This window comes from Macrosteles quadrilineatus, unplaced genomic scaffold, assembly GCF_028750875.1.
Source record: "Macrosteles quadrilineatus isolate MER2022 unplaced genomic scaffold, UCM_ALF_1.0 Scaffold_4__1_contigs__length_99947679, whole genome shotgun sequence".
Taxonomy (NCBI): Eukaryota; Metazoa; Arthropoda; class Insecta; order Hemiptera; family Cicadellidae; genus Macrosteles; species Macrosteles quadrilineatus.
The window spans coordinates 57,994,860-58,008,105 of NW_026542597.1; the positions used below are offsets into that span (position 1 = coordinate 57,994,860).

The 13,246-nt window shown below is 35.0% G+C and overlaps 1 protein-coding gene across 1 annotated transcript in view; it reads left to right on the forward strand.

The window, feature by feature from the left end:
• Positions 1-3,349: 3,349 nt before the first annotated feature.
• The window catches only part of LOC128992700 (homeobox protein B-H1-like), a 30,727-nt gene continuing 20,830 nt past the window's right edge, over positions 3,350-13,246 (forward strand). The window contains exon 1 of the mRNA XM_054416418.1: positions 3,350-3,690. Within this exon, the coding sequence (XP_054272393.1) occupies positions 3,417-3,690 (274 nt within the window). The 5' untranslated portion in view covers positions 3,350-3,416. The remainder of the gene's footprint in view (positions 3,691-13,246) is intronic.

Here is a 13,246-nt window from a genome sequence, read left to right on the forward strand (position 1 = left end):
ATTAGCCAGGGTCATTTATTTAAAGCACATGATCAGGAACAGCTGGTAATTAAATGGAATATCAAATATCATGGATCAAAGCCATTTCCACGTTTATTCACAATAGTTAGAATTTACAGAAGCAACGTCTCATTTTCTTCTATCTTTAGAGGGTTTTTATATTCATGGCATATACGACATGAAATATTTATTGTTCAATTTTGTAGGTATTCAGTGGCTACACGTGTTTTTATATTTGCCTATTTTAAGTCATGGGCCCTTCAACAATATGATAAAATAACCCAGCTGTAGCGAACCTGCAGACTAAGCAAATCTCCATTTTAACTGATTGGGTTTTCGTCAAAATATTCCCTTAAAATTGTCGGATTATTTACTCCCTTTTTAAATACCATTTATTTTAATGAGTACTAATGTTTTCTTCTACAGGGAAGGTTTATGGTAGGCCTAAGTAAGTAAAAGTTTGGTTTTTATTGAAAAGTTAATAGCTTAGTATGAAATGAACAATCAAAATGTAACCCTAAAAAAGCAAACTACAACAGTTTATTAATCGCCACAAGAATAACGTCGGAATAATAATTTAGTTTTTTTTGGAATTTTCTTCGTAACTATTAGGCACACAACGACGTTTCAATATACAAAATTATTTATTTTTCAAGCTTAAAGAAATTGTTTGTAAATAAATTGCAAAATGAATATGCTATGAGACCTACGGTAATAGCGTATTCCTTTTTTGGGAAATTCGCTAAAACAATTGACCTACACGTTAAGTCATAACTAGGTGTTTCTGAACAAATAAAACCTCAACTACTCATGCAGTTAATACACAAGAAGACATGTGTGTTATTTGGGTGAGCATTAGCTTTGAGAAGGTTAGTAGTGTCAATAGTTTTTGTATTCATTGGTAGTGTCTAGTTGATTATCTAGTGCTTAGAAAGTTACTGGTTCAATCTTGATAAAAGTAATTTTGATGGTTTAAAATTGTCCCCAGCTGGCCCTGATGATAGGATATCTAGGACTAAATAAACAGCTGGAGGGCTGAATACAGCTTCAGTCAGTAAAAAAGCTACACAAACACCTCACCCGAGTATACACACTTTTTTTCTTCAGTCATATTCCGGATCAAATAATCCTGCTCGTTCACGTTATAATCCATAAGTAAGAACGGAGGATTTCTATATAAAAAAAAAACATGTCATAGAACCAACCATATTTATATCACTTTAAAATGTGTCATGTCTTACGTTTTACCCTAAAATCATACATGAAAACAATCACAATTATACATGCCGATACGTAAATAAATATGATGTCTTGTGAATAAAGTTGAGAGACGTTGCCGATTTACACAAGGGTCGAGTGTGTGGTGTAAGTTAGGGTTAGATCAAGGGTCGTAGTGTAACCCCGGCCGAGGCTACGTGCTCTGGAGCCTGTTTAGAGACTACGTGAGGGTCACACGTCACACGTGCAGACAGGGGCAATATACTATAGGAAACGTAAACATGTTAAATACAGATTAGTCTACGACAAAAGTACGTCACATTTGTCAAAATACTGTTAACGATGGTTACAAAATGTAAAGGATGACATTATCGGTGGTCGTGAGCTAGAATTGATACGATACAAACCAATGGTATATACAGCATGGTATAAAAAAATCACATCAAAGATAATCCGCATTCAAAATGAGCAGAGAATGAAGTTGTAATAGGCCTAAGACAGTACTGTAGATGCATGCAAAACTAGTAATACTAATACTGTATACCACATTTTGAATTTTTAGTATTGTACAGTATGTGTATAAAGTATACAGTAATAAGTTTCTCCAAAGTGTTATGTGAATTCAAAAATGTTTAAATTTTGGAAAATTGTTCATATTTTACTGATAAATAAATTATTAGTACTGTAGATCCATACGGCAATGTCTGAAGAAGGGCGATTCGTAAATAGCCCTATTAATAAAGAGAGGAGAAACATTTTTACTTAGAGTTTGTTAGCCAAGTAGTAAGTGTATAACTTAATTTTACAATAACTATCAATAAGATTTTTAACATTCAATATGCAATTATTTTTTAAAAATTACAATTTAGGACACTTTAGGGCTTTCAAATCACAATAACTACCGGTAACCACTATTTAATTTTACTAACTTGCAGTATTTTATTCTTAATAAAGCCTAACTAAATCCTTTGTTTCGCTTTCTTTCCAAGGTCACCTGGTTACCGATGATAGGGGACGCTACATCAATGAGATAGATTACAACACATATGATAATACTCGTAGTTGCCTGTTGTCACATCGTTGGTAGTTAGCTTTGTGTGATATAAAATCAATACATAATGTATAACATAGCTGATCTAATCATTAGTTTAGACTGGAATTGTAGAGGCTGATAGCCTACATCAGTTAGTTACCTACCTACATACACACAGTCACATATCCACTTAGATTAGATCTAGTAGTATTCATTTCCTTTTAGCTTAAACTTGGTACCAGTAACGATACATGTTGTCTATCGATGTCAACTATTTGTGGGCTATAAGATATCAACATGCTAAAAAAAATGAATAATTTGAAGCTTAAATACATCTAGACCTTATGAACAAGATTTATTTTAATTCAACCACGATAATAATTTTATGTAGCTCTAAAAGCTCTTTCCTTGCGGCGGGACATTCAGGAGAGAAGGATATAGTCTAGATAGCCTGATAGCCTCTTCACTAAAGCACTTAAAGGAATTAGGACAAGACACTGCTGTTACCCTCATTCCGAGCAGAGACACCGGCGAAATAAAGTTGAACTGTAAAACAGACGTCTCGCTGTAATAAAGAGCATTACTACATCCACAGCGGAAGTCTTGCTACTTAGTTGCAACCTAGAGGCAATGAACGATCGAACACCAGACGTTCAGTGAGACTATGGAGTATTACTTAACAAATCAAAACGGAAAGAAAGGATAAAAGAGGTGAAGATGTAATAGATTGTCCTTAAACCGCAGAGAGCTGGCGAGTGGTGGGGAGGATCACAGGATCCGATAATAGGAGCCGCTGATTGGTGGAGTCAGAAGAGCGAGTGATTCTATTAGCCGAGGAGGAGGGGGCGTGGCCGTGGAGGGGAGGGGCGGGCGTTCGTTCCCGTGATACAGTCGACACCAGTGACTCGAGCGGTGAGGACGTACAACAGTGCTCTCGGATCATTCAGTGACTATTAAACTTTCATCGCGACAGTTACCTGTGATATGTTTTCGTGTTTGCCGTAAAATAAACTTTGGTGTCACACGAGGTGTCATCTTCGGCGCTTAGTTGTTCATAAACAGTGCGTTACTGGTGTATGGAGTTTGTTGTCTGTGAGTGGTGAGGACTAAGGAGTGTCCTAAGGACCGAACGTTGGAGGGTGGACCCAGGACTCCCGGTGGACCCATGACAGTCCACGACATGTCCCCAGCTGCCTTGACCATGCCGCACCACCATCCGCACCTCGCACGGTCCAGGTTCATGATCACAGACATCCTGTCCGGCCAGTCCGGCCACCACCCCCAGCGGTCACCTCCGTCGCCGGCCAGCTCCGTGGACGCCCCCCGGGACCTCAGTCTCCACTGCCGCACCGCCGCCTCTGACGCCGACCTCAGCGATGGTCATGAGAGCGGCACAGACTCCGGCCTGCACGGCGACAACTCCAGCGTCTGCTCAAATGGTCAGTAAATTTGACAAAATAAATAACGTATTTTATGATGGTTCCTATACAGGCTGGATGTTTTTATAAATGGTCCCAACTAAAGAACAAGCTGATTTAGATAAAACACTGTTCATATTTCTGTTTATAGACAAACATTTTACCATTTCAATGTCTTTAATGCATGAGCATACCTATTTAAAAATTGTAAATCTGTTCGTAATTGTCAATGCTTGTGTTAAAGACTTAAAGAATTCTGTCTGCCCATTACATTTTAAAAGCGACAAAAGCGTTTTTATAAGGCTTAAGGAATCAAGAATACCCTTAAAATATTGCCAAATATATCAAATATACAACAGAGATATCAATCAAGGCGGCCGAGATAGTACACATAGGTTGAACTTATTTACCGTTCAAATGGGATATTTTATACTTTGCATCATTAAAGTGTGACCTCACTACATTTTATCCTTCCACTTGATGTTATATTTTGTTTTTCCATTTTTGAACTATCTGCGAGTTTTCTTACAGCTGTAATGAAGAATAATGAGTGTATAACTATTGGCAGTTGAACATTCTCAGTTTAGATTAAAGTGCCGTATCTATGAATTTAGATTTCTTGATTAACCACGTTATCTATTTTTTCTATCGCAGCTCTAAAGAGAAAGCAATTTATTATTTAGTAGAATATTTGAACAAGCAAAACATATTCACCAAAATGTGAAAAAAATGTTAGGTTAAAATAATACTTAATTAAGTACACGGAATTTTTTTTCTACTATTTACTGTAAAATTATTTTTCTTAAAGTAGTTAACAACCCTTAATATTGCTACATTACTATATAAAAACATTTAAAAGTAATTATTTGTTTATTTCTGCAATGTTTGAACAGAGTCCAAAACAAATTTAATTTAAATACTGTACATTATTTAATGATAGAATATTGTTTAGTTAATTCTCTAGCAGCACGCAGAATATCATTATGTGATATTAAGGTTTAATGGCCAAACCACACTAGATTCACAAGCGTATTATGTTAACGTTGTAATTTATACACTAAACTGTAATTGTACACAAGATAATAGTCTGTTTTCGGCGTGTTTGTGATTTCGTCTGTAATTATATTATTATGAACTTAAAAATTGCTGTCTTCCGGGCTTCAGACACCTCTATCTTTCCTCCTTTTGTTACATTGAAATTGAACCATTAAAACGTGAGTTAAAATTGTTCATTGTTGAAACGATTATTCAAATTGTTCTGTGCTCGTAGAGATAACCGAACAGAGGTAATGGGTTAATCACTTAATGAGTGAGTAAAAATACAAGATAATCAGATACGTGAAGCATTTTTAAATTTAGACAAATATTTGTGTTCTTATGAATGTACCGGAAGGTTTAATGTAAAGTAATGTCTATGTGTCACTATTACTATATTATTGTTTTAGTTTAGGATGAAACTATAGACGTATTTTAACTGGCATATGAATAAAAGATACGTGTAGAATGAGAGAGAAAATGTAAACATTATTACTGTTGGCCAGACCTAACATTGTGACCATATTTTGTACTGAGTAAGAAGATGGTAGTTAATATATTTTCAAAGAAGATAATCGACGAGAATATACACTACTACTACAGTACTACTATTTGCCGCAATCACGACCCAAAATTTGAACCACCGTATACACTCAACACGAAAAATTTTCAATTTTATGCAATTTCATCAAAAAACCTTTTTCGCAATTTTAAATTTTGCAATTTGATGTTGCAATTTCACTAGCAGACAGCTATGTGTCCTAATCATTGGAAGGCCTTGCGATTGAAGTTTTTTCTGCGTTGTTTATTGCTCTATGGCTGGATATATAGCTGAATGTCATAGTCAATTAGTCCGCAGTTAGTAATAAAACTTTGAGGAAAATCCGGTCAATTTAATGTTTAAAACCCAAAACCGCATGAGGATAAGTTGAACAAATTTGACAGCGGAAGGTAAAACCACAGTGGACCTGAGCGATAGGGATGTGTCCGAGAATCTACCGCTTCCTGTTATCAGTGATTAGGAGAAAAGAGTCAGAGACTGAAACAAATAAAAACTTTGTAATAGAATGACTTGGAGTAAAAAGTCATGTGTTATACAAATGAAAATAATTGTAAAATCTTATATCTTAGTAATATTTGTTAGTGCCTCTTGAATAAGCACACAATGTTATTAATGAATACAATGTGATTAAAAATTAATATTTCGTAAGTTTAGATTGAAAAAGTATGTAACAAAGTCTACATGCAGACCAAATTAGAAATTATCAAGTAGTTTTAAGCTATTTCACTAATGAATTACAATTTGACAAGTCTTTCAAATTTATTTGGTAAAACATTTCTAAACCTAATTTTAATAATTAACAAGGAATACGTTTTTATATTTATTCTTGGTTTACAAGTCATCGTTCGTGGTATTTTTTAAACTTGTGTACATTTTTCATCACTGATTAATAAAACACAACGCCTGTAATAGTTCAATCTATTCTGTGCTCTCTGAGTTCAATATTACTTGTACACCAGTAATGCAATAGTACTAGCTAGTTCAATTTAATTAAAATACAATATTATGTTATTCTAGGTGTTTTAAGGTCCATTAAAGCTATTATAATCATTCCAGTATTACTGAAGTACAATTCAAATCTTTATAGTTTTGACAGGGTAGATATTCAGCAGCTTAAACGCAAAACTTTACAGTATCTCTCGATTCTACTAAATTTCCCAGCAAAACCCAAAGTGCTAATTGATGTTTCATCCTCTGTCCACTCTTGACTGTAGCCGCGCCGGTGTCATCGGCCTGACCCGTGGACGGTCTTCTGGTGGTTTTTCTCAGCGAGTGTCGAGTGTATCAAAGTAGATGAGTCAGCAGCTCAACACGCGACCAACACGTGACACGACTCTCGACACGCGGCCACTACACTGCTGGAGGGCTTCCCTGTAGATCAAGTGGCTCAAGTGTGCTTGCGTCAAGTCTTTGCTATATCTGTGTGATATTATTATTCACTACATAGGTTATAGTGCTCAACATCAAATCTAAAGGTTGCTAGTTCGATCTCCATGCCGGAATGACGAAGAAAATATATACGTTAAAAGAGAATACGGCCAGAGTGTGGATGGCGAAAAAATGTCTTTCCGTTACCCAAACTTTAACCCAAGAATTCCGAGAATTTTTAGTATGTAGTATGAATTATGTATATTACGTACTTCAGTCTATCCATCTCTATTCGTCGGGTATTCAAAGTTCCTACAACGAGTAATTTGCGGGATGAATAACAAAAACCGCAGTATTTATATTTTCTTTACTTTCTCTATTACAATCTTAAAATTTTTTCATTGAGCTAATTAGGTGAATTGGCGGCTTCGTCTGTATCTGTAGAACAGAAGCAACGATGTCGTGGGTAAGCGTCTTGAGATTACAACTTGAAATGTATCAGTTCTGAATGTTTGTACTTTAACGGCTAACCCATAGCTTGGCTACTTTCTGCGGTTAACCAAATATTCCGCAAACCTTAAATAGCAAAAATAAATAAATGCATTGCTTTTCAGGCATGGTCACCTAAAAACTACGCTTTGAAGATATTTTTAAGCATTTCAACGCGATGTCGCCGTCGCGGGGGCGAGTATGCAATATGACTACTGCAGTCACATTGCCTATTTGCGCAACACAGGCGCTCACTACTACAGTGGTCCGAGTGTTTCATTCTATTCTATTGATATATGCTAGCGATTTTTATCATTTATGATGTTATTCACGCGATACTTGGTGTTTATTGTATTCTGTTACACGATTTATTTTCAACAGCAACCTTACATATGTGCCAAAATAATCAGTGGACCTAATGAAAAAGAATAAAATATTACGATTTCCGTACTGGTTATTTTGGCACATACAATATTCAGAAAATGACTGAATCATAGAAGAGACTGAAATATTATACCTGAATGACAATCTGTTAACTAAATAATACAAATAATTTATAATGGATTGAAAAGTTATCTAACACAATAGCAAGGGTTTGTCGTCAACACTAGATAATTTCTTAAGTGTATTGACTCAAAAAAATATTATTTTAACTCTAAAAAGCATAACTTCTTCTTAGTATGTTTTCCTGTTTGGCACGGCTAACATTTACAATTTTACTTTCACTATAACATTCTTATAAAATTCTTCACTTATTAAATTCATTGTTGTTGACCCCGAAACTAAGCGACATAAACAAATTATTAGACTTGCATTTTACAAACTAACCCCAAATCATAAAAGTCCAAACTCTCCCAATTTTCCTTTCACGCCCGCATTACCTACAATTTTCCGTCAAATATATGTGAATTGTATTTTTCACTCGGATTCAATCGCAGTGAAAGCCGCGCTTGCACACAGCTCTGTTTGCAAATGTTCACATCGACGGTTGCGCAACTGTTGATAATGGGTAATAACGGTTGGAACAGTTTAGCTTCCCCGGTTACGGCCCCCGCTGTCTCGGTGACACAATTTCGGAAAATAACAGGGTGAAATAATAGTCACTGGAGCGGCGCGCATCGAGACATAATCGCAATGTCAATTTTTCGTTGTTTTGGGATAATTTGTTCTTAAAAGTTTGTTTTTGAAATTTACTAAGTTCAAATTAGGCCTCCAAGCATGAATGCGTCTTTTTAGCACAGCATCAAGTTACCATTTAGGCCTATATTGTTAAACATGTAAAATGACGAACGTTAAATAACATTGCAGCCTTAGATCAAACGCACTTATAAATACGTCATGTTCATGGTCCTCTTAAATAAGAGGAATAAATCCTCGTATAATGTAACATTTGGCTGTTATCGCATAGTGTTGCCACTAAGTGACATAAACGTAATCAAATTTATTTATTATATTATCAGTACAATAGTATCACTAAGTAATAAAATAAGAGAAAATGTTTAGTCGTCTTCAGTGCACTCATAACACGGATATTAAACATTGTAGAATATGATTACATGTGGTATTCAGTAGCCAAAGTCAACGCTCAATCAACTCAAGATGTTTTAATTGTTCAGCTAATGTCTTGACAGCTGGGAATTTCCAACGACCTTGGTCTGTTATCAGAAGGACACGTGTGTCCAGCTGCAGGAAGCTGCGGCGTCTCAGTCCATCCTTCAGTGTCCTTCACTGATAACACAGGACAAAGTTACAATACATACACAGCATATGTGTTGACTCTTCAACTATAAAGATTCTAATAGAGAACGCGTCCAAAATGACAGAAATTTGATTATACTTAAGCAACGAACACGATTTCCTACATATATATTTTGCTCGTTTTATTAGCCACGTATTTTGCTTACAACTACAACAGGATTCATTAGTTACAGATCAAGAGTGTACTGATAGAAGTAGACGATAACAATAAATCAAGCAATTTAAGTAGTGTTTGTGAACACATAATACAGTGTATGCCAACATAGTTTACGAACAATCCATGGCGAAGTTGTGTTTTGGTATTCGTCACGAACCTACCATCATCGAACTGTTCAAAATTTTCACAACTTTTATAATCGGTTGAAGGGCCATCGAAGCAGCGCAATACACTTATAAAGGCAGAAATCTTACCCATCCTGATCTTTCTCAACGAACTTCTAGAATAATCTTATAACGTCCCCACTCGACGAGAGTATTTTCTCACATAATCGTAGTAAAAAGTAGATTTGACTTTCCGATTTCTAAGATTATTCTACCCTAGGGAAGTCAGATTCTTGTCAATAGAGTCGTCAGCGGCGCGGGGTTGTAGCTCTGATCCAATTCCAGATTAAGAACCACCTGGCTCTAATCCTAATTGATAGTTCCCAGACCATAACTCATAGCTGGCGATAACACCGGCTCATTAGTGCTAAGCCGGTCTGACGCGTTAATTGATAGTTCACAATCTGGTGTTGCGAAAATCGGCCGTTGGAAATCGGCATTGTGTGATTTGCGTTGTTGACTTAACGGTAGGTAAATGTAGCGAAAATATTCGAATTCCTACGTTTCAACCCGGCAAGGGATTTTATTTAAATAACAACGTTTCATAACTTTAGACTAAAAAAAAACTACGAAAGAATATTAAATTGTTGAATTTAAGACAACAACAAAAACTTCAGTGTAATTAAGACTGAAGTTGGTGGTAAAGTTTTAAATTATATTTAATGGGAATCTTAATTGCTTTCCTGTACAATGGTAAACACGAATAGAGACAATTTCTAATGTTGTTAACCTCAATTTACCCAATTCTATGATTAATAGCTAGTTACGATTTAAATTCAGAAATGCAGTATGATATTTTTGTACTGTAAAAGTAAAAGTATTTGTTTTATAAGTAAAAGGACTCAAAGTGCATCACAAGCTGAAACAAATTACAAACATTATGTTAAGTGAAGTTTGTGCGAATCTGTAAATGATTGTTGTGTTTTCGTTTACGCGAATACATTACTGCCTAGACGTAATACTTAAAACTTTTCCCGTGAAAAATTAAGCAGAGGATTGATTAATTATTCAATAAAAAATGTAAAAGGGTATCTTTTCAATTAATCCAAACTACTTTCTGTTGGCCTGAATGTCACAAAAAAAATGTTACCGTTCCCAAAGCACTTGAACTTAAACAGCTGAACGACAGACGGAGGTGACGCGGAGTTTTGTTGAAACGGAAGCGGGAACTATTTAGCTCTTGAAAGGCAGGGGCTGGAACCCTTTAAATATTGGGATAATTAATAGGGCAATGAGTAAGCAACATTTGATCCCGGGTAGTATAGAGCGGGCCACGGTTGCGCCGGTAAACTCCGATAGCTCAGCACGAACCTGACATAATAGCTGGGCAATCAAACCCGACAAAGATCAACCAACAAAGACGGGCTGATCAAAACTTGATGAAAAAACTAGATCTTATTACCAGGTTATGAATGGGCGATGCGGTCATTCGGGCAATAGAGGAGCGACAGGCGATTATAGACCTATCTCACTTATTGATGGAATCTGGAAGTTGTCGAAAATTGCAGCTAACACGGAAACTCCACACGGATTAGTTTGGTTTTAACATTTATAGTTGTCGCGTGGTAAGCTTAAGATTTCCAAGGATTTTTTTTGTAAATTTGTTGAATTTCTAATTTTAATTTTTAGTTTAACAATTTTAGTTTGCTTCTTGTATTTTTTAAATGTTGGGATCACAAAGAAGACTAGTAATATATGCGATGAAATCAAAATAAATGCTCTTTTGAAATAGAGTAGAATTATTATTTTAGTTTGGGTCATGTTTTGCTTCAAACTAGTGTTATAAAATGTACTACAAGAATTTCCTTCATGGTCTAAAGTACAGAAAAATATATATTGCTATAAGTTGAAATTTGTACTTTAAAGTGTACAATACTTTACTACCTTTGAGGAGAGTTCCAACCCACAAACGATAACAAATTAAATTTGTGAACTTCATTTTCGTATGCTGCGTATTTTGTTGAATATATAAATTCTGCTTTTAAAAATAAATTGTTAAGATTGTAGGGAAAATTCACAGTTTCCAATTCGTGAACACATTATGAGGACTGTCTTTAATAGTAAACCATCAAAAGTAAAACTGTGAATTCTTTTTTAGAATTAATATTGCTTTATACAATAATTTGTATAAAATGTAGTTCTTCAAAAAGGAACGCTAAAAACTAACCATACAGCATTGCATTTGATTACAGTCCTCAACAAAAAATAATCGAAGCTAAAACTTCAAACTCTATTTTCTAATCGTACTGTATAAATATATAAAATCCGTAGTCGACTATATCATTAAACTAAATTGTGTAAAATTGTAGCGCAGCGAAAATAAACGGCAATTTCCGGCAAAGCGTGAAAGCATGCGAATGCAAATTGGGTAGATAGAGCTTAAAGCGTGTTTACCGATATGTTTAAAACTGAAGCAGTTATGTTCCTAACAACTACCGTAACAGACAGGTCAATGGCTTCGTTAGCAATCTGTTGTCTCGGTGCTCGGTGGAATCACTAAGTTTTGGATAAACGTTGTATAGTTTTACGACATTAAAACTGAATAGTATTTAGTTTATGAATCAAAAAGTGTAAAAAATAATGTATACAAAATTGACAAATTTTCCCACTTTTATGCACCACTGAGTTACTTACTCTATTGCTATATTATTACAATTACTCTGTTACACAAACTAAATTCGTGTGAATGTACTATAGTTTACAGTCATTGAGTCGTGTAATACTGTATTTTCGTAAATTATTAACAGCAGTTCAAACAATCTTGAAATACTGCACAAATATTTAATAGATTTAAAATAAATCATAAAACATTGAAGTGTTGTATATCAAAAAAGAATCTTGGCAATATTCAACTCTTGGTCGTTCCTGTTAAGTAATAATGAATATTACGTCAACTATCATCATATATTCTAAGCCAAAAGTATTTCAAAACAGGTATGACACCATGACGAATTGAACAGAACATGTTATAATTATAATGCTGAATCAATAATGGTACACATCCTCATTTTCCTACTGGGTTTGTTGGTTCCAACCATTATCGGTTACATTTTTTCTACATAATATTTATAAACTATGCTTTTAGGTTTGACAAACAATTGATGTTTATGTTTTTGAAACAAGTTTAAAAATAACTATCGTGTGACTTCAAGGAGAAGAATACTGACTCATAAAAAGTTGAGCCTACTTAATAGGTGTACTAACATGAGGTAGGCTGCATACCACCTAGTGACGACATAACTGAAATGTTAACAAATTCACATCGACATGGACATCACCCATGAACACTGCAGTTGAAGAGAAAGCCGGACAAGCTCGATGATTAGACGAGGAAGGAATTACGTAAATGGTTCGTTCCAAAATGGTTGACGTATGTGATAGACCAATTATCCATGTGTAATTGCTGGAACGTCTGCCATGGCGTAGTTACGTTCAGCTCCGAGCTACGCTCTTCCGCGTACCTACGCTGATCATGCGAGGCGTAGAGTATGTGGAAACAAGTAGTGGTATACATTACACACTAGTATACAGTGCATGGTTGTATACGGTAACATAGAGTAATACAGCTCTGAGTACTGAAAAAAACGTCTACTTTTGATAATTTCTTCACATTTTTTTCAAATTTATTAATTTCAACAGTAGTATGCATTTCTTTCGTTTTTAATCCTTCTTCTTCTTCTACAGTATTTTCCATTGTATTTCCATTTACACGAGTTATTGTTTTTAAACGAGAACGTGAATTTCAACTTGTTTGAGGTTTATTTCCGGTGACTGTAGCTAGACAATGCAAGTATACTTATAATTCTATTATAAAATCTAAAAAATGTTTTTACGAGTTTAGTGTTCCATTACACTTCAGCGCGTTTTTGTCTTCTAGTTTCCTTCTAGTTTTCTTCTAGTTCTAAATTTATTGTTAAGTTTACGCTTTAGCTTTTGGCTACACTGCAAGAGTAGAATCAATAGTTTGCAAAAATAAAATTTTATTTGGTTTAAGTTAGGGTATTAGCAAAACAAACTATATGGCCGAAGATGCACTATGGTTAA